Here is a 23,385-nt window from a genome sequence, read left to right as displayed (position 1 = left end):
ACTGCATATATATATATATATATATACAGTGGGTACGGAACACACACACACACACACACACACACACACACACACAGAGTTCACAGGTTGAGGTTAGGGCTGGACAATAATTCAGTATCAATATATATCGCGATATAATTTTTATCAATAATGGTGATATTATTTTTAAACACATTTCTGACATTTCAATATACATTACCTGCGTTTCCCATATATTGATTTATTTGTGGCGGCCCAGCACAATATCAACACTGACCGCCACAAATACATTTTCCAAAAGGCTTTGACAGTTTGACTTTGTTGAATAAACATGAGCACTGCACGTTTCAAAATCAAAACCCTGCACGGGTGTTTTATATGAATGTATCTTTGAAGGGAATTGACTGTCTTCAGACAAGTTTCAATGGCATTTTCTTTTAATCTGATAAAGCAGCGTTTATGAGCAGAGCACTGCTTTGTGTACAGCCGTTACCGGGGAAACCACTGTTTCTGCTGCTCCAGCATCCAGCCTGTGCCTCCTGCTGGCAAAGAATTAATTTGCATTTTCAATAAGTCCATCTCCAGCAACGTGTTTTTTGTTGTTGCTCACTCTTTTTTTCTGTTTTCTGCAGCAACTCTGAGCACTTTTCATAGTCTTTATCCTAGACACACACACACACACACACACACACACACACACACACACACACACACACACACACAGAGTTCACAGGTTGAGGTTAGGGCTGGACAATAATTCAGTATCAATATATATCGCGATATAATTTTTATCAATAATGGTGATATTATTTTTAAACACATTTCTGACATTTCAATATACATTACCTGCGTTTCCCATATATTGATTTATTTGTGGCGGCCCAGCACAATATCAACACTGACCGCCACAAATACATTTTCCAAAAGGCTTTGACAGTTTGACTTTGTTGAATAAACATGAGCACTGCACGTTTCAAAATCATAACACGGCACGGGTGTTTTATATGAATGTATCTTTGAAGGGAATTGACTGTCTTCAGACAAGTTTCAATGGCATTTTCTTTTAATCTGATAAAGCAGCGTTTATGAGCAGAGCACTGCTTTGTGTACAGCCGTTACCGGGGAAACCACTGTTTCTGCTGCTCCAGCATCCAGCCTGTGCCTCCTGCTGGCAAAGAATTAATTTGCATTTTCAATAAGTCCATCTCCAGCAACGTGTTTTTTGTTGTTGCTCACTCTTTTTTTCTGTTTTCTGCAGCAACTCTGAGCACTTTTCATAGTCTTTATCCTGGCTAAAGTACTTTGTTTCAATCTATAATAATAATCAGCCTATGTTATACTTCGATTTTAAGGGGAAAAAACTCTCCTAACTTATGCTGTAAACCATACTGGTAACCCTCTCATTTGGTACATTACTGTTATACTAAAGGTTAAAATTAATAACATAGCCATTATATTTAACTGCTATTTATTTTCAGATAAAAACTGAATTGTTCATATATACAACTCAGTTTCACATAACGTTTTCATAAACAACTGTCTTCATGCCAGATTTATTCAAACATACATATATAATTAAATGTAAATGAGCTCCTCTTTAGGGTTTTTTGTATCTAACTAATGAACTGTGAACACTGGAGAAGTTTGCTGAGGTAAAATGCAATGTTAAGTGACATTGTTCACAAGCTGTTTTATTGGCATCTTTCCGCAGCTGAAACACTGAATGAGTGATTGCATTAAATGTGATACATGTCGGTAAGTTGTACTGTATCTTTCAACATACCTTTTGAGGTTCATTCAGGTTTATTTTGCTCTATAACTTGTATTACAGTGGAAGAGACTTGTGCTGCCACTTGAGCTAAAGTGATGAACACAGTGAACACAGTGATCTGTCACGCCACATTTAAAAGCGTCAAAACGGCATTTATTGATTGAATTTCGTGACAGAATGGACAGAATTTGAAAAATGAGACTTTGTTTCTTACCACAAGTAACAAAGCACAAAGCTCATTGTGATTATTGGATGGGAGGTGCATTGTTTGGTTTTGAGAAAACCGTGGATCTGGCAAACCCTGGCTTGAACTACGAATGTTGCAAATTTTTTAATATGTTAATGTGTTTTTACTGCATTAATTTTGACAGCCCTAGATTCAACACGATAGATTTTCGTTCACACATTGTATGAGTTGCAGTCTGACACATTTTGGCCGCCTCCTTTTGATTGACAGGATATAATCGGCCCTGATCATCGCCTGATCTGACCGATGGCCTATGGTGAAAAAAATTGCTTTTATCAGCTGATACCGATTATTGGCCGATACATCAGTGCATCTCTACACAGTAAAAAACGTTGGGTTGTTTTTTTTAACCCAACCGTTGGGTTTCACATATTGGGTCACTGTGTTGGGTTATCTTAAAATTTGTTGGGTCATTTTTTTCGGCATTCGGTTATTTTTAGTTACAACCCAACTGTTGGGTTAAATATGGTTCCCGCTTCACTCCGGTTCAAATTTTAACGGTCCAGTCAGCGACTCAGCGGACATCAGCGGCAGCCTGCCTGATTATGAAAGGTAATTAACTGTTAATATAATTTTATGATGTATATAACTGTTATAACATTAAGTAATGTGTACTGAAACGTTAATTAAATCCTAAAACTATTTTTAAAAATGTTTTATTCCCTTTAGTCATTTTTTTTTTCTTCCCCAGAGAATCAGATCGATTGTAAATGAATATGCTATTCCCGTTTACTCGCTAGCATTAATAAATTAAAACATTAGCTGAAAGACTAGCTATTCACAGTTGCTCGCTAGCATTAATAAATTAAAACATTAACTTAGCTGAAAGACTAGCAAAACTAAAACTGTTTAGAGAAGTATTACTTAACGTTAATAAAAATGTCTGGTGAAATGTGAAAGGTCGCCGAAATCATTAGTATTAGGCTAGAAAAGCCGCAAGGACCATTTATCGGATCGGACCAGTGAATGAAGCAGCTCGCACATCAGTCATGCGACAGACACCAGATTCAGTGAGAAGCGTTTGAATTCGCTGAATTTTCTGTTATAAAAGTTCAAAACCCAGACGAAAGAGCGCAGCCGTAAGGCAATCCGCTCTTTCAGCGGAAATTCGTACCAACGCCCCAAACTTACATACTCCTACAACAGACGTTTAAGAGGGGCGTGTAAAACAGAAGCCATTCGTCTTATTAGAAGTCAGTGAATCAGAATTATTTGAAAGTGTTATTTTATGGTAAAAAAAAAAAACACTTTACATACATACAGTTGTTTTAATATAGCCACGCATGTTGTATTAAATCCATTACAGGAATAATGGAATAGCCTGTAATTATAGTCACTTTTTCTTACGAAGCTATAACAATTTTGCATTTATATTAAATGTGTTATACTAAACACGTTTATACTTATGTGTTAGATAAATGGATTCCTTTGTAAAGGAAAGATTACAACAGTGGAACCTCTGCAATTTAATAGAAACATTTCAAGGTAAGTAATTATTTAATTTAGTGATGTATACGTTTTTTTTTTTTTTAAGACTTTTGTTTGTTAATGGTAATGAACTGCCTCCTCTGGTGTAGCCTGCTTTCTCCCAATACTTATTTATCCCTCTACCACCAAAAAAGAGTTCTTTGCCACAGTTGCCTGTGACTTGCTCATCAAAGGATCAAAGCATTAAAGGGTTTGTTCACCCAAAAATAAAATAGTCAACATGACTACAGTGGTTCAAACTTAAAGTTATGAAGCGACAAGAATACTTTTTGTGCGCAAAAACAAAAATAACCACTTTATTCAACAAATTCTTCTGTCCCCTGTCATACTGCTATGCTATTTTCGTTGTTTTGTTTTTGCACACAAATAGTATTCTCGTCGCTTCATAATATTAAGGTTGAACCGCTGTAGTCACGTTGACCATTTTATCCATGTCTTTAACCTTTCTTTTACCTTTCTGGACCTTGAAAGGTGCAATGACGTCGCTGCCTATGTGTGGTTCAGAAACCTCTTGGATTTCATCAAAAATATCTTTATTTGTGTTCCGAAGATGAACGAAGATCTTACAGGTTTGGGACGACATGAGGGTGAGTAATTAATGACAGAAATTTCATTTTTGGGTGAACTAACCCTTTAAGTCATGAATTTTTATAGCAGCTCTCTGATAAAACTACTTGGAGGGGGCGATATTACCACAATATGAGACATTTTTAACCACAGTAAGGACAGGCATTTCAATTTAGTAATTAAGTCACACGTTACTTATTGAACCTAAAGCCATACCCTGTATTTCTCAACATCTTTGCTTAAATAAATGCTAATTAAATGTGGAAATGTTAAAACCCACATCAGACTATTTGACAGCCGGCTATTTTACCAGTTGTATCTTCATTAATACTTTTGAGAATTGCTTAAAGGGATAGTTCACGCAAAAATGAAAATTCTGTGATCATTTACTCCCCCTCAAGTTTTTCCAAACCTGTATGAATTTCTTTGTTCTGCTGAACACAAAGGAAGATATTTGGAAGAATGTCAGTAACCAAACAGATCTCGTCCCCCATTGACTACCATAGGCAGTTCAAGTTGGATAGAAAGACCTTTGGCATATACTTTGTAACTTTTAAAATAGTTTACATGCACAAACAGCTATATTATATGGTGGCCGAGAAGTGCAAAACAAATCACAATTCTGAAAACAAAATAACTAATTACAAACGCAAATGCAAGTCTAAAAAACAAAATAACAATTCAGAAAACACAACGACAAGTCCGAAAACAAAATAACAATTCAGAAAACACAACGACAAATCAGACAAACCGGAAGAGGTAGGTATAGTTTGAGACAGCGCCATTGGTTTGGGATTACTCACCGCTGACTGGACGAGACATCTGTCAATCAACATATACAGGAAGAACCAGCCGAAGAACACCAGAGTCGTGGTAGAAAGTTCGGAGATGGTATTAAAGTAGCTCAGTTTAAATGTATTGTATGAATTGCCCTTACTATGGAATAAAAACTACGGAGTGTCTATTTACACTTAGTGCAAATAGACCGCCTTGTTGGCAGAGGCTATGTACAGTAATTCCGCCCTGCAACGCGTGATGGGGCTAGTCAACACTTTAAAAGTGGCTGTAAAAAATTAGCTCCAGTGGCGCAGATGGATAAGCTCGTGTTGTTGGCTAATTAAATGGATGCCACCTTATTGGTACAATAAAGCCCTCCCTACACCTACCCGATACTTTATTTTCAACTTTTTGATTATTTCCTTAATTTTTATTGAAGATAAATTCAATAAAAAGTTGAATTTAGTTATAATACTTTCTCGTTTTTCATCAGCATTCAGCAAATACGCATTTATATCATTTAAACAAATCTTTAAATGACTAATGAACATTTCATTTCAAAAATCTTGCAAACTTCATCAAATCCAGCTGTGAGATCTTGTGAAGTGTGCATTTGTATCCTGCATGATCGCGTGTTCTCTGCATGACGGTCGATCCGTGCAAATTGAATACGGACAGGAGGAGAGTTCAGCTTCACTGGAGACTCGCGATCGACTAACTTTAAACTCATGATTTCAAATTATGCTGTGCTTCATGCTTTTGCCCACTGTCATATTCATGTCATTTTCACTGTGTGCTGTATGTAAAATGAGTGTTACCTTGGCTTTATTTGAAAAAATATGATTCCCAGATTACTGAGTGCCCAATTGGTTACAGTGTTTACTTCCTTTTTAATTATATTTTTACTAAATATTTATTTATTTGTGAAAAATACTTTGTAATTTAAAGTATAAGTATGTTTATTTTATATAAAATGTATCATTTATTTTTTAATCCATTTTCCAATGATTTAAAATTTCTTAAATATTAATTAAAATAAATAAAATGATATCGGCTTTATATCGGCCACCCTGCTTTCCAAGATATCAAGCATCGGCTGTCAAAAAAACTAATATCGGTCGACCACTAGTCAGAACAACTTTATCATTTTGACAAGATTTCTGAAGCACATGTACTGGCAACATCCCACTCACTAAAACATAAGCTCATCCTTAAAGGATTAGGATAAAAAAAAAATCCTTCTTTTGTCCTTAATAATATAGGGAAGGAACCTGTGGCCAGATTTGATCCAACTGAATCTGCATGATGTAAAATTTTAAATGTTCATATCTGTGAATGCATTTTCATATTCTACTGATAAAAAAATAAATACCACTATAAACACACATAACCAGGAGCTACAACTAAATATACCCGTTTGAATGTATTCTTGTAACAATTTCTTGTAACAATTACATAATGCGCTTCAGCTCTACATATGTCAAAATGCATTAGCCGGCAAAATAAGTGCTGTTCTGCTGTTATTACATGGTGACCGTATGGCAATGTTGTAAAGCGATGCTTAACGTTGCCTGTAACTAAATCCTCACAAGTTGTCGGCTCCAGTGTTTAAAGGAGAATCATCAGAAATGTTTCTAACAACAAAATCTGGGGTGACATAACATGGCATTTGGGCAATCATCCCATCTGTGTGATCAGATGCTAAAACTGCTGTCAATCTGACAGTCCAGAGAGCAGCATAAGCTCCTCTGCTCAGCCACTATTCTTTCATATGCTGCCCTTCCAGTCATCAAGAAAATGACATTGAGCACAGAGAAATGGCTAGTTTCGATCATTTAACTCCATTTGAGATCTGCCGAATGTGCCAGCCTGTATCTATCATAGGCCTTAGATCGCAAGGAGAATTTGTGAGCAGTAGACCAAAGAAACTGGACTCTACAGAACACAGAGATAGTGACAGGTGTATGTGTTTCTCTGGGTTAACGGTGAGTGAGGAGTTGTGCCCCTGACAAATTTGGATAGATAGCTTGACTTGCCATTAATACGTCAGTGGATCATGGTAGAAAAAGAGAGCGATACAGACAAGAAAACTACCAAAGCCATCATAACTGCCCATGTTTTCTTAAGAAACTAAAAATAGAAGGTGTGCATTCAGCCAGCGTGTTCTGGAACAAAGGACGATTGACTAAGAAATTAGTATTTATGCGAGCAGCAGTCCAACAGCCATCATAGACTCCCTCATACATCACTGTCACACTGCTTTTCCCTCCAGTTTAATCAGAGAAATGCCTTAAGTCATTTTAAACAGTCATTGCTTAAAGATTACCTAAAAACAACTTTTCCATGTTTAAACAAAGATAATATTTACAAGCACTAAAATCCTCCAAATGATCTTCTAATCATCTATCGAAGCTAATCATATTGCTTGATATCATCTCATACCTGAGTTTAAGCACCATTATATAAAATATTTTATATTAAAATGTAGAACTTTTAAGAAAGTTAAAAATTCACAATGATCTTGCAGTACTTCAGGTTTTCACTCAAAGAAAAATACATGTTTTAACCTTTTTAACAATTGACAATGAATTCCAATTGAATGCCAATCCTGAGCAGAACAGACGACATGTAATCCTATGGGCTTTGCATCAAGGATTTGAGAAGTTAATGCCATGGTGGCATTGATGCCACACGGCACCCATACAGGCAGTAATCTTGGCAGAGGCCAAAGGTCACTGGTTAAATTATTCCAATGACATTGAGACTCTGAAAAATTGAGACTCGGATCAAAATTAATTCACCACAATCAGCTGTTCTGAAGCATTTACCAAAATAATAGTTCGTTCTACAATTTCACAACCATGCTGTAACAAGCAATTTGGTATAAAATTAAAGAAGTTCCATACAAGAGATTCTGTAAGTGTTTGATCAGGAGGTTCTTGTGCTCTGGTAATGCCAGAGCTAATCCATTACTATGACATGCCCTCATTAAGCACACCCAGGCTTTACCATAATAAAATTAAATGTGTGCAATCTCCATCAGTGTATAGAGAGTGATTACTGGTGAGCAGAGTGTTAACTACAGTCAGAGCTAGGGTTGTAACGGTATGAGATTTTCACGGTATGATAATCGTCTCCAAAAATATCACGGTTTCACGGTATATATTAAACAATCATTCTTATCAGTAACAATGACTCTTAAAAGAACAAGTTATTTGAGTGAACAATTCCTTTATTACAAAAAACTTGAAACCATTTTAATGAAAGTATTGAAGTCTCCCTCCTGAAAAAAAAATTATTAAAAAACAATAAAAAAATAAAGCTGTACACCTTATGTATATCTATATCACACTTTAACATTTTACTTAATGTTAAAATGTGTGTGTGTGTGTGTGTTTGCGCGCGTTTTGTTTTTTGCAAATATGATTTATTCTGAAGCAATATTCTCATCAGCTGTGACATATAAATCAGCGTGTTTTTTATATTTTATCCAAGGGCATTTTTTACCTTTATAGAGGACATTTTCCCACTTATCTCATTAATACTTTCATTTCAGATTCTTATATTTGATCTATAAATTCAATTATAATAATGTGATTATCTATACGTTATCAAATTATATAATTTACCCTGAAAAATACAACTGCATTAAATAATATTATGAGATTCTTTTAAATATTTTTGAATATACAAACAAGAAATGGTGGAAATGATACTTTTCAACTAAATTAAAACGCCAGTAGGTGCCAGTAGTGAGCGTTTAATGAGTGAGTCATTGAGTCAATCAGCAATGAATCGGCTTTTTGCTGTGAGGTGCGCTGTGTTCCTCCTAAAATGTAAGTGACCTAATATTATTGTATTTTCTTATTGAACTGTTTATAGAATTATTAAACAGTCGTAATGGTGAAAACGTTGTGTGATGTTGCCTAACTAACTGTACTTTAAATATAAAAACTTTCCATTTAGAATTTTTACCTCAGGATGCTGAGTTTCTTAGTGTTGCGCGTTTTGATTTCTCCTGGAGAGGCTGTGATTATTGAGTGATTATTCCGTCAATAGATGCATTATATACAGTAGCTATATCCACTATTCGCCACTTACTCTAAATGTAATAAAATCAAAACAATACTTGTGTTTTGGTGTTAATGAAGCGTTAATGTCGAGCCCTGAAGTCTATGTGCCGCGGCTCAGCCCCGGCCCAATTTAAACCCTGATCATATCTACTTTTGATTTATCCATCCATCAGATTGCGCGTTTTACGTGACACCCTCGTTATACAGTAAATTCCATGTTCACGACTGCACCGGGATTCCCTCTGCACTGCGCAAATCATATGGCCTTAACTTATAACTTGTTATTAATGCGACACACCTTTATCTGCACGGAGGGATGGTGTCCACGAATATGAGTGAAGATGTTGGATGTACTGCCTGCTTTTGCAGCCACTTTGCGTCCACATTTTTTGCAAATTGGATTCGTCCTCAAGGACAACCCCACGTTCGGTTTTTTTTAATATCCAAAGTATTCCCATACTGCAGATTTTAACTTTTTTTTCGGCGGGGATGGAGATGAGATATTATCTCTGTCTCTGTCATTTTCTCCGCTGCACGTGAGTGTAAGCAGCCAAGTGATTGCAGAGTGAAGCAGCCGAGCGGAAATAAGTTGCATATGCACGGGTGAGATTTTTTAAATTTATTTATTTTTTTAAAACCGTAGATATGCAAATGTTTAGGGTATGATAATCGTGCACGGTCAAACCGTGATAAACCATCATACCGGTATATCGTTACAACCCTAGTCAGAGCAGAGATAAGCCAATGACTGTTTAAAAGAGAAAGAGCTGTGTATAGAGGAAAGACGCCCCTGACATATGTATCGACAACCCTTATACCAGCAGTCAAGCAGTTGTAAGCATGCTGGTAGCTAACATTAAATACCTTCGGAAAGTTGATACCTCCTGAGTTGTGCATTTTATATAAAACTATTTTAAACAAAATTTGACAATTGTTTTATAATTATTATGCATGCATCTTTTATGAGCTCATGTTAATATCAACTAGTGAAGACAAAAAGGTCTATGTAAACGGTGTATGTACACACCTAAGAGCTGTTGGATCACAGGTGCGACCTGGGTCATGACCTGATCCCACTTCCCCTACTTTAATTTCTACACTTGACTTTCCTATAAAGGCAAAATGTTAAAAAAATGAACCAAAAAGTAACTTAAAGTTAAGGACCCATTGATTGCATCTTCCCCTATACATTCATATACATTTTTACCCATCTTCATGTTGGAAACATACATATGTTTTATGTCAGCACCCAACTCCTCTTTTCTCATCAAGTTGACCGTATTTGACTTCGAGACTCTGTACTCTTCAGATTTTTCTGGCAGCTGTACATAAGAAAATTTTGGCACCAACACCTGGATGCTCATGCTAGACAGATTCTCACAGTCTGTCCTCTAGCTCTGACACAAAGCAAACCAGAGAAACTAAGCAGAGAGCTCCACGACCCACCTTGCATCCAAACATGAGCGAGATGGTGCTGTTTGTAGAGGCCACTTTGCAGTGGCACAGCATGGGCGAGAAACAGTCCAACTTCTTAATGCTGGGTGACATTTTCTCGCCACTGTGACAGCTGAGCCGCTCAGCCAGCGAAGAGCCGGAGACTCGCCTCCGCGAGCGATACTTGCTCCTGCCTCTCCGGCCACCTCCTGCTCCACCACCTCCGCCCACACCTCCTCCTCCTCCTGCCCCTCCACTGCTGCTGCTGCTGCCCGCTCTCACCATCCACCCTCATTCCTCGTCTCACTCCATCACGCCAGGGAAGGGACAGCCAGTCTGCTTCCTTCATCCAGCGTGTTTTCCACACGTCCCCCTCTCCGTCACCACTGCTTCAGTTTTCCGCTGTCTCTCAGTGCCGTTCTTCTTCTGCTTCACTTGCTTGCAATGAAGAATCTGTCTTTCCACCTTCCTACCACTCTTCCACACTCCGTCGTTCTCCTTCTTGACCAGCTACCTCACAGCTGTCAGTCACAGTGGAGATGTCTACACCGAGGCCTCGCAGGAGCCATGCTGCATGAAAGAAAGTGCAAGCTTTCGGCTCTTTTAGTTAAATCTTCTCCATGACATAAGACACCAGACAACCGCCTCGTTCGCAAAAGAGAGGTGAAGAACAGCACAGTGAGCACAACAGTGAGTTGTGAGGAGAACGAGGGAAGAGGAGGAGAGATGTGAGGGGAGGAAGGGAGGGGATGGTAAAGCTGTTGCAGCGTGTGGCGTTTGTCACATGGGCTCCGTCAGACAGGAGTTGGGTTGAGTCTCTCTCTGTCTCATCTTCAGCGTGGGTGCTCTACGTCACCCGATAGATTGAGGGGAAGGAAAAAAGCTAAAGCAGTTACCAGTGAGAGGAACAGCAATTGAACATCCTCAGGGAGCACAGCCTTGCATGAAGGAGGAGGAGCATTAATGGAGTGGCTTCCTGCATGTTTACATGGAGGAGAGAAAAAGTGCAGGGGGAGGGGGGGCTCAGAGACTGGCCAGTAAGACGACAGAATGTCATTGGCAGCTAACTGGACAGTCTGGCTGTGACCTTCTGAGAACGGTTTCTTGACGAAATCCATGCGATGGAGAAAGTAGTCTGTGACAGGGCTAGACAGAGAGCTACTTGAGCTTTACTGAAGTCTATTTTCTCATTGTATAAGGTTTGATTAAGATGTCCGTGGAACATTCACACTGGATGAACCACTCGGGTCACTGGGCAATAAGAGGCAGTAACATGGGGGATGGTCTGCAATGACAAAGATCTCTCCCATGACTTTGCTTCAGGAAAATTTTAAATCAGCATTCAAGCTAAGAGGGATGTAGCAAAATGCTGCCATACACACTAATCTAATCCTTAATGCAAATAAGATCCAGTTCGGACACAACGTGCACATACATGTGCTATATCCTGTCAGTGCAGCAATCCTAGAATAAAACCAAGGCAAAATAATATTGTAATAAGCAGCAGCACATTTTGTTGTACAATTCTTTTGAATTCCCTTAAGATCTTTGAGTTACTTCCCTCATGCATATCTTCAAATTGTTTAAATGTCAAAGGGCTCCAAGCCAGTTGTACTACTAGCGTCAATTACCCCCATTTTATGTTACTTCGGATGTCAGTGTACCTCACTGTCCAAGTGTGACTCTGCCGTTCTCGTTATATGTATGCGTCACTCAACATGCAACACGACTAATGCTGGCAAATTCAGGGTTACCCGATCACCCAAATGCTCTCTGACACACTGCTCTCTGAACAGCACAAATTTACGGATGTAATTAGTCTTATTTTAGAATGCTATTTCTGTGGCTACACAGAATTTCTGGGTAATTTTCATGACTCAAGGCGTTGGACATAGCATCACAAGCATGAGGGGAAAAAAGGGACTTGGAAAGCTGTGACGTTTTCCTCCATTATTAATGGCCTATTCCAAATTGCAGCTTGATTTAGTACTGGCTGCTCTGGATGATCTCTGTCTCTGAGAGCAGGGTTTAGTTGATTTAGATTAATGAAAGCACTACTGATGGGTGGTTCTGTGTGGTCAGAGGTTTCTGAGAGCAGAGAAGGAGAGAACATTACTAGAGCTCATCAACTGCTAATCAGCAGAAAGCAGAGAAGCTTTTTAGAACAACCTGATCTGAGATAGTTTGAAAATGTCATCATCTCATCTGTGACTCCAAGCCTATGGTTTCTCGACTTCTATTTTGAGTATATTTACAAAGGTACTGTGATGACAGAAAAAGAACCACCTAAACCCCTGAAATAAAAGCTTGTTGCATGACCATTAGTTACTGTATTTTATGACTATGGAACTGACCATAATACTTGATAATATTATTTTATTTGGGCAGCTGGTGGCTAACATACTACTCTTAATTTTAGCTACGAACCGAAGTACAGATTGTTCAGACTGTTTCAGGGGACTCTGCTTTACTCAATTAGCAATTACAGTGAATCATTTCATGGTTTCAGCATCTAATGAGCACATAAGCACTTCCTGTGAAACCTAATTTATCACAATTCTCACTACTAGGCCCAACACTGTGACACAGCAGGCTTAATATTCACCCTCTATCCAAAACAATTTATTATTTTAATCAGGTTCTTATTTTTTTTAAAAGGTAAGTAAAACATTTAACCAATCTAATCAATGATTTGTCTTAATCGCAATCCTCCACCTGAGAGCAATGCAGTGATGGGCAGAAAAGTATGTTGCCTTTAGGGAGCATGAAATAAATGCATACAGCTCCACCCTGTGGACTGTATCCATAGCTCATGAAGCTAATGCTATGCGTCTGAGTTTTCATACGCTCTATTGCACCTGCTGCACAGAGGTGAGCATTTATCAGATAGCAATGAGAGATTCCATTTAACTTTAGGCAATAAAAGTAGATGATCTACCCTTTTGTTACATTACTATTAGAAAAAAATGTGCAGTACAGTTCAACCACACACACACACACCTTTACAAGAAGCTGGACGTGCCTTCCTTCAATTAATTTTATACGACAAATTAAGCTTTTCAGTATGTAATGCCATAAAAAAACGGGGTTGCAAATGAACACAAAAGCCTTACCTACAGTGTCCAGTGACAAAACTAACACGTCATTTAAGAATTTAACCAAGCAGACCATGCACACTGCTAACCCACTGTAAATTGGGCTACAAAAATTTTCTGTGTTCTTTTATGTCGAGCATCCTATGCTTACAAACACAAACACATTATCTTGCCATATTCAAACACAGTGTTGGAAAGGGTTTAAGTCAAAAACTTTTTTTCTTTTTTATGAAACACTTTACTGAACAAACTATGGCTTTGTCTTTAAATGAAGTCTGTAATTACTGTTGCAACCGTCTGCAACTCTTCATACTGAGTTGTGCTGCTGTAAATGGGGGAAGAGATTTATTGTTCTTCCATGTTCGGTAGCAAAATATTTTAGCAAATCATATTTTTTAGTCTAGTTTAAAATGATTGTGCTCCATCTGTTTGACAAGCATGCATATGCCGCCACTCCTTCAATGAAGTCTGAAATGCTCAAAATTTGGGGTGCAACGGATCGTAGATGATCCGTGATCCGAACGGACCAGACCCCATGGTTCGGCACGCATGCGATTCGTGGGTTAACTGTTACATTTAACCATCATGCAGTTAAAGTTTATCGTTTGCATGTGTTTTGTCTTGCCAATTTACCCATTCAAACAATTTTAAACCATTCAAGCAAAAGAGAACACGTGTGGTTTTCTACCGCTGCCGCACACATCCGAAACAAGCACACGCAGAGAGAGAGAGAGGTGCGATTCAAACAGATTGATTCCGCTTTCACTCTCTTTGAACGGAAACATACAAAGTTATATTAAAATACCCGTTTTGGCAAGTATTCTGGTAAACACAGTCGGTTATGTCTTAAGTGAACTGAAACAGCTGAGAAAGAAAACGGATGTGTGTCAGTATATTAGGTACGTGCATTTGGTCTTAAACAGACAGCAGCCTATAAATACCTGCTTCTGTCTGCTATATTTAACCTATGCAGTGAAGAGCACTTCTGTGTTATTTTACAATTATTATATTTCTGCACCTGAATACTAGTGTTACTGACTTTATTAGTAACTTTATGTTGTATTCATCCATGCATGTAATTTGTGTAATTGTTCTTGCTTTATTACTGACTTGATTAATAACTTAATGTTGTATTCATCTATGCTTATAATTTGTGTAATTGTTCTCGTTTTATTACTGACTTTATTAGTTCAGCTAGTAGTTTTTGCTGTGGTATAGAAGCACTTAAAGTTAGCGCTCAGTAATAAATGAAAAGCAAACCTTTTTTTTTTTTTTTTTGCTGATCGGAAAAATGATCTGATCCGTGACTCAAAATCCATATTATGGCCCAAACCGTGAGTTTTGTGATCCGTTGCACCACTACTCAAAATACTTGAGCGGATACTTGCTGTCAGAATGAGCCTTTTTGCAAAATACTTGCATGATTTTCTAATTTACAGATAAGGATAAAACAGTACATGTAAACAGTAACATGTAAGTTATGCACTGAGGAAAACATCTTAAATGCATCAATTAGCACACGCATCTGACAGGACGGCAAGTCGATTTAAAGGAACACTCCACTATTTTTGAAAATAGGCTCATTTCCAACTCCCCTAAAGTTAAACAGTTGAGTTTTACCGTTTTCGAATCCATTCAGCCGATCTCCGGTCCTGGTGGTAGCACTTTTAGCTGTAGCTTAGCATAGATCATTGAATCTGATTAGACCGTTAGCATCTAGTTCAAAAATGACCAAAGAGTTTCTATATTTTTCCTATTTAAAACTTGACACTTCTGTAGTTACATCGTGTAATAGTACATACATAGTACATACTACTAGTGTACTGTTACAATCTGATTAGACCGTTAGCATCTCGTTCAAAAATGACCAAAGAGTTTCTATATTTTTCCTATTTAAAACTTGACACTTCTGTAGTTACATCGTGTACTAAGACCGACGGAAAACGAAAAGTTGCGATTTGTTTGGTACACATGTGACCAAAAGACCCGAAACAATCATTTTCAGTATGTGTACTGTTACATTGTTACCCTAGTAGCCACACTAACAAAATTAATTCAGTTCACTTTTTTAATAGTTTTTACTTTTAATTTAATATTTTTTAAATATATTTTGCAACTGCTAATATTATATTCTCCTGTTTTTTTTTTTGTTCAACTAAATTAATACGTGAAAATATAAGACGCTTTTAATTATTTAACATTCTTAAGAAGCAATCAGATTACTGGGGATTTTGAAACCAAATAAACAAAATCTTCTTCACTGTACTACTAATTGAAATGAAATTTGAAAAGTAATTAAGAACGCTTTTAAACCATCGGGCCAAACAGCTCTTAGCACAATGAGGAACAGTTTCAGTTGCCATTCCCATGTTTCAGATACAGTACGATTACAAATCGGAGTCGGCCCAGATGATGAGATCATCCCCCATAGTGCACTCACTCCAATGTTTACCTACAGTATCATGCCAGGCTTGGAACGGCATGGTTTCACAACTAGAACGATCTGGCCTGATGTTACAAAAGTCTTCTGTAACAAATGATGTGTTAAACACAACGAGTATGTTTACATGGACATCAGTAATCAAATTATTTACCTTATTCTGAAATAAGACAATGTTATGATTAAGGTGTTTACATGAGTTGCTTTTAGAATATTCCTTTCATGTTCACGTTTTACATGTTATAGTACATAGATTGATTAATGGCACACATCATTACGTTCCCACGCGACGCCATCTGATGTTCCCTGCAGAATTTCACATATCAACATACAGCTCATCTTCGGTACTATACAGTTTTGGGTGTTTCATTTTTAATTTTACGAAAGCTTCAAGCGCAGGTAATTAATTATATGTCATGCTATACGTGCAAACAGACAACGATGGATAAAAATGTGCCTTCTTGCTTGAAGCCATAAGGTGTGTTCCATTAGACCATAAGTGGACTGCGAAGTGTTCTTTGATGACGTTCCAGGACATTCCAAATCGCTGACAGTAAAGTCCACTTCAACAGATATCCCGTGCTTAGGGAGTAGGGAGCAGTGAACACTGTGTAGGGAGTCGGGACCCTGTCAATCGGAACGCACCTATGATCTTTTGTTTGCCGTCAAACGGTTGACCACTGCCGTGTGTGTATCCTGTTGCAAAATGCGGCGAAAAGTCCTACACTACAGTAATACTGTGATTAAGGTGTGTACATGTCTACTGCACATCAATAATGCGACTAAAATAGGAATACGCCACAAATTCAATTTGTGTTTACTTCGAGTATGACTTTAGCCGGATTAAGGGAATCAAAAATCTCTGTTTACATGGTAGATTCTTAATCAGAGTATTGTCTTAATCGTGTTAATATCGTAATATTGTTGTCCATGTAAACGTGCTCAGTGTCTCTTTGCCAACCCTTCTTTTATTACTTTAAGAATGGAAGAAATAAAATAGACAATTCCTTTCTAAATTTGAACTCATAAAACATACACACAAAGCAATGTGAAAGAACCCCTATGATCCCTATTGCTGTTACTGTGGGACATGTCTGATAGGGAGCAACAAATCCCATGACTGTCCTCACAGTGAATCTGTTTGTGAGCACTTCCAAGAGAAGTGAAGACATTGGAGTGGTCTCTGTGGAAGTGTCAGCAGCTGTACTGCACAGGTCACAAGAGAAGAGTCCTTCGTCCTATTCAAACTCCCATGATACGGAAAACAGCCCTCTGGCAAACAAAGCAAATGATAGCTTCCTTTTCTCTAGTCCCATCAGCATAACACTTGCATTTTAAATTGCTGAAACATGATATGAACACAGCAAAAACGACATCATGACATAAATGGGCAATGGTCTGATCTGGAAGAAATATCCACCTTTTTCCCAATGAGCCTACTTCGTTTTAAATTATGGAAGGCATTTCTGGTCTTGGGAAGTTCCACGCAAAAAGACTGAAACAAATCATTTCAAATCATAAAGTTGCGCTACAAATAATCCTTATCTGTCAGTTTGACTGAATAAGCTGTAAATTTTTCTTCATGTTTTATTTTCAGATGTCAGGAGAATAACGTAATGCTTGATATTTTAATGTGACATGGTATAACAAGAATATCTATAGCAAAAGCTCTTTTCAGTCCGTTACATTCTTTTCCTCCTGATTATTTTCTTTTCCTTTGTATTCTGCTGTAAAAAATATTAAAAAAGACAATACTATGCATTTGTGGTCTGCCCTCCCGATTTAATTTACAATATATCAAAATTCACTGGAATGCACTAAGAATCTCTCGTTTTCCTCCCCAAAAATCCTTTTAATGTTTAGTGGTTGAAGGCTGAGTAGAATAATTTCACCTCATTGTACCAAGTTTTTTTAAATGCTTATCACTGCATTATACAGCAAACCTTTGGCTAAATGTTTACAATTTAATGCAAGTTACGCCCATAATTTGTGAAAAAGCATCATGAGGCGTAGGAAAAAGTTGGATTGAAAGGGTAATGATGTGTACTTATGTGTACAGTTTAAAAGATAAAAAAAAGGTTTCCAGTGTTGTGTCCATTGCTGGAGTGACTGAGAAGTGTGCACTGTTATTATACAGTACGAGAGCAGCCTCTAGAGATGGACTCACTGATCCCTCATGCGGTTTGTTTTGACACATGAGACTGCGAGCTGCACAGAGCGCATTTAAAACAGACAACGAAATTATTTGATTAGATAAACATCAAGTGTTTTTACATTTTAAAGTTGTATCTGCTATCATTAGTTAATGCACTATGAATTAACATGAATGATAAAGGTATATGCCTAATTAATATATTAATATTTATTTGTATTTAAAAAGTACAGTACATTTTCATGGTTCAGTAATGTTTAGCCAATGCGGTCCAACCTAGTTATCATGGTAAACCTCTATTTTGAGACATAAAAAAAAACATTATATATGCACAATAATGCTTTAAAACTTACTCAAAATCCAAAAGACACTCAAAAACACTATTAATTCAACCCACTATGAGTGAGTTTATGGCTTTATCAAGAGACTAGGCAGATATAAGAGAACCACATGAGGACCTTTCCCTCTTTCAGCAGTAGCCACGCCTTTCGTCGTCATGCTACACCACATCTCCACTGAGAGCTGTGGGTCCATATGGACTAACAGCTGATGTGAAGAAAACATTGTGGCTGCAAATCAGTATAGAATGTGGTTTTGTGAGCTACATTTTTACATTTACAACCTAGGTTTACCCTGTTAGTACACACAGGCATTACTCCATCAGAGCTGACCAGTAGGTTCTTGGCCCCAAAAACAACCAACATATTTTTTTAGAAGTGGAGATACTGTGTTCCAGCCTGATATTGCAGAGCCACTAAATGCATAATTCAGCATAAAAGCACAAGGAGAAAGAAAAAAATTGACATCATCACCATGCATAAAAATGACAAGAGTAACAGGGACCTGAGAGACATCAGCTACATGATACAGTACGGCACTTCAGATTTAGATAACAATGGTGCCTCCTTCGTTTATTTCAATATATTAATGCTGTGAGACCTCTCAAGACATTATCAAGAACTAGTCATGCTAGACTGATATCAAAGATGTTGCATATTTGAAGGAAGTGATTAGCACAGACTGTAATGCACAGAGGAGAACAGTCCATATCACAGCCGATGGGTCATTCATTTGCGTGGATTGAGATAATGCTAGGGATGCTCGATTATGGCAAAAATCATAATCACGATTATGTTGGTCAATATTGTAATCATGATTATTAACCAATTGTAAAATAAAACAGCATAGTCTTCACTGTAAGAATTAAACTTCCTTTGTTTCTTATTAAAGCTACAAAAGTCAAGAACAGTGAGTGATTTTCTCTGTCTTTTGTTGTTTAAATTAGTAAGCACACAGTTGGCAGCAGGACTATTAGCCTGCTGTCACTTTAAGAGCTGCACGGATCCAATTTACTGTTACACATGTATTTTCATTCTCAACTGTTTACGTTCACTGAAGACATAATTGACGAGGGTTTACATGAATAATCATCAAGCACTGCAATTTGCATTTTTGCATGTATTTGACGCACCTTAAACTAAAAGCTCACTTTACTTGTCCGTGTTCTGTTCCGTCTCTGAGTGCATGCACAGAAAGCCTCCTGAGGAACAGCGCAAGTTCTTTCGCGCTTTTAAAAACACAAAAAAATCTAATAAACTTTGATAAATCAAGCACGTCCCTTTTTGTGAAAGTCACATTATGTGATTTTACTGATTTGCACGTGAATTTTGAGCTTTTACGGGAGAGCGAAAGCGCACTGCTGGAAAGGGGGTGGAATGGGGCGCAATAATGGTTTTATCTCGATTATTGGATTTTCATAATCGTTGGAGGCCAAAATCGAAATCAAAACTTTATTTCTATTATTGCACATCTCTAGATAATGTTGCATGAGATTTGATGCAGGCTACGCTACAGTGACTCCCACACAGCCCCACTAAACCAGATTTGAACAGTGCATACAAGAGCACAAATGAGCAGAATTACTTGTTCCTGTTTAATCCCTTAGGCCAGTCTATGGCTAGTTTTTATTACAGAGCTCTTTGGCACTGCTGAGTTTAACAGGCCAGTAGACTATTAAAAGCATGTAAACTGTAAACCCTGATTTAAATGTTTCAGAGTGCATAATGTTGACAAGCAAACATGTGGATGGTAGGGTCAGTACTCAGTAAATTGATGGGCAGGCAAAGAACATGTTTAAGAGGTTAGTTTAGGGAGGGAAATTATACTTAACTCTGATAATATAATAAACTTTTGTGAGGACAGAGAGAAAGCCAAGAATGTATACAAAAAGAGCTTCTTCCTGACTTTGTCTCCTGGTACTGGGTGAAGTTGATGCAAAGCCCACATGGAAATCTATGTGCTTTTAACTGCAAGTCTGACATGCCCTGAGGCTGGCACCGACCAGAGGAGACATGAGCATGAGCAGTCATGCATGCAAAAAACATGCAGTCACTGCACACAGCTGGAGCCCATCATCTGTGACGCCTCAAAACCAGGCACTCAGAACAAGGGGTGGGTGTGTCAGGGGTTAGGGAGAAAGGAGACGAGACAGAAAGTGAGAACTCTTTGAGAATTCCCAAACCGGGACACAAACCCTGCTCTCTTGAGCAGAAATAGCCTCATCTGCAACATTTCTGACAACAGAAGCTCATAGGTTATTCATTGGTTTACTTCGAAATGTCATTTCAGTAGTCTATATTTAGGGATCATAAATGTAAGCGTGCGCTGTAGCTAAAAAAAAAAAAAAAAAGAACCATAAACTCTTCAGAAATAAAATAAATTGCTAAATGTCACTCCAGGCTGAGCCAAACTGCTCATAAACTGAGCATAAACTGTTGTAGCATGCACTCTGCAGTGCAATCCAACTTTATTTACATAGTAAATTTACATAGCAATTTTATTCTGGATTTATTGTGAGACCAGTTTTCTATAGATTGTTTGTTACATTTCTGCAGAACAGAAGAAAAGCAGGGGGCAGTCAGTGAGCGATGATCACATATTGTAAAGGTGCAGTCACATTTACCGTTGCTTGGCAAATTTTCATGGGCAAAATTGAGTAATTTCAATTGCAATCCACACAATTGGGAGTTTGGGATGAGGGCGAAAGATTTCCCCATTAAGTCTTCACAAACAACTTTCACCAAAAGAAAGCTGCTTGATTTGAAAGTGACTTCTTTGTGAGCTGTGCTTCATACACTGACATAATGGAAAAAATTTGCCAAAATTTCATTTGTGACCACTCCAAAAAAAAAAAAAAAAAAAAAGGAAAGGTATTTATCTCAAACTATGGGTGATAATAATTATTACATATTATACATAATTAAGTACATAAACACCAGCCACTGTCCCAGTCACAATGACTGCCTTATACTGCCCTGTTTCCCAAGAGAAACCCAGACACGTTACAGTGACACACAATGTCCAGCATGCTGCATAGCAGTACTTTCAAGTATAACGTTTTATTTTTGAAATATAATAATATACCAGCTCAAATCAGTTTGACAAAATGATAATATTTTATTATTACAGAATGGACCAAAAATGCTATTCATATATTGTTTTGATAAATTAGTTTGAGTCAAAGGCCAATATGAATCAAACAATAGGTATCACTTCAGCCCACAGTTACGAGAGACAGTACCAGAGAACAAAGACAGAACGGCAGGCTCCTGAAGGTCAAGATAAATGACAGCAAGGCCCTTGAGATAAACAGCACTAAAGCAGGGCGGAAAAGACTTGCATACAGAATGACAGATGTTGTCCAGACATCCTGCTGCTAACTTTCTTTCACTCAAACAAAACAGCAAAAAATTAGCAATATAGCATTGCGTGTTCAGTCATCTATGAAGAGATATAAATAACATCAAGTACTGTAATAAAAGAACTGAACTAGTGAAACCACATGGGAGGAAAGTGTCATGACATCACATCAGTGGTATAATCAGTCATACAGCACATCCCTAAAACTGTTGGAATTAGTAGTATCCGTTGCTACATGAGGATACTAGGAATGAAGAATGAAGAAGTGATGTCTCTAATAGTCTCATGGCTTGGCAGGCTGCTTCTAGGTCATATGGGCTTAGTACCTCTGCTTAGCAGAAAGAAAGAAAAAACCTTAGCAGAGCACTGAGGCTGAAAAATATGAGGATGCTATAAAACAAACTCTTGATGGAATGAGTTTAAAAAACAGCACATAGCCTCAAACTTGGTCTCAAACCATAAGGTGCCAAGAAAAGCCAGACAACCAGACAGGTGATGTTGAGAATCGGTTAAATACAGGGAAATTACATGGGACACTGAATACTGGTCAATCAATATAGGTTTTCACTTTTAATTTTGTCTCCACAATCTTGAATATTTTATTACAGTGTTGGTTAAACAACCATCTCATCAAAAGAAACTAAATGACAAAATACTACCATTACCACATTGTATTCTATTGTGAGCAGAGATATATTGACTTTCAGCAACACAGAAAGCTGGTACCAGTGTCTCAAATTTAATGCATTTGAGGGTACTCAAGGACAAGTTGTGATCATAAAACTGCCATAACTACGTAATTAACAAAGTAGCCTACGGCTATTATAGTGTGTATGCAGCAATAAACCGAATTATTAATAACAACAATAAAATGCGGTAAATACCTTCATTCAGATGGTCGCAGTAAATCACCGTTAATCTGTGCGCTTACCTTGGTTGTAACAATACAAATGCAGTCCATTCTCTCATATCGGACAGAGACCTCATGCCTCTCAGCATGTCATTTCGCAACTCTCTTCTTTAACGAGAATCACGCTGAATCCATTCATAAATGCGGAGCTCACAGCTACTCCTTAAGGACCGAGAGTAAAACAAGAGCCATCCACGTGTTTGTATATGTTCTCCTTTGCTGGCCATGTCAGTGAAGTTCACAAAGAGGGGGAGAGAGAGAGAGATGCACACGTCTTCAAATGATCCCGAAGCGCATAAACGAGAGCGCGCTGAATAACACCACGCCGCTTTGCTCTCGCGCAGTTTCATCAAGCAGCTCACAGATTAAACTTAGAGTAAATGGTCTTTACTTTTTTGCGACCATCAAATCGGTTTAAATTAAAGCGCTGGGGACAACCTCTCTCTTTCTGGAAGTCCGTGCCCGCATTTATGGATTCTGCGCAAAGACTAAACCACGACAGGAAAATGGTAATTGAAAGGGTCAATGTGTCTAAAACCGAACGGTGGGTTTTCGCGATGTCTAAAAAAGATAACAATATTCAGTGCTCCGTGACATCTTAATTATAGCTTAATTAGCACCAGATAACATCGAAAAAGCCATCTAGTGCATGTTGCATGCCAATGCAGTGCTGCGATCCAGATCTAACTTTAATACTTTGTTAAAGACCACATTAGCAAGCATAAAACGTTATAATGACGTTGTATGGATCTG

The 23,385-nt window shown here is 37.8% G+C and overlaps 1 protein-coding gene across 7 annotated transcripts in view; it reads right to left on the bottom strand.

Moving 5' to 3' along the window:
• The window catches only part of LOC107660320 (discs large homolog 1-like protein), a 124,314-nt gene that overhangs the window by 74,314 nt on the left and 26,615 nt on the right, over nt 1-23,385 (bottom strand). Inside the window, exon 1 of one of the 7 annotated variants that reach the window (XM_016449609.1) lies at nt 10,349-11,037. The exons of the other annotated variants lie outside the window; for them this stretch is intronic. Within the exon in view, the coding sequence (XP_016305095.1) occupies nt 10,349-10,621 (273 nt within the window). The 5' untranslated portion in view covers nt 10,622-11,037. Of the gene's footprint in view, nt 1-10,348; nt 11,038-23,385 lie in introns of those variants that run through there. 7 annotated transcript variants of the gene reach the window in all.

This window comes from Sinocyclocheilus anshuiensis, unplaced genomic scaffold (genome assembly GCF_001515605.1).
Source record: "Sinocyclocheilus anshuiensis isolate Anshui unplaced genomic scaffold, SAMN03320099.WGS_v1.1 scaffold1599, whole genome shotgun sequence".
NCBI lineage: Eukaryota > Metazoa > Chordata > Actinopteri > Cypriniformes > Cyprinidae > Sinocyclocheilus > Sinocyclocheilus anshuiensis.
The sequence above is the reverse complement of the archived record's forward strand: the minus strand, read 5'-3'. Positions and strand labels throughout refer to the sequence as shown.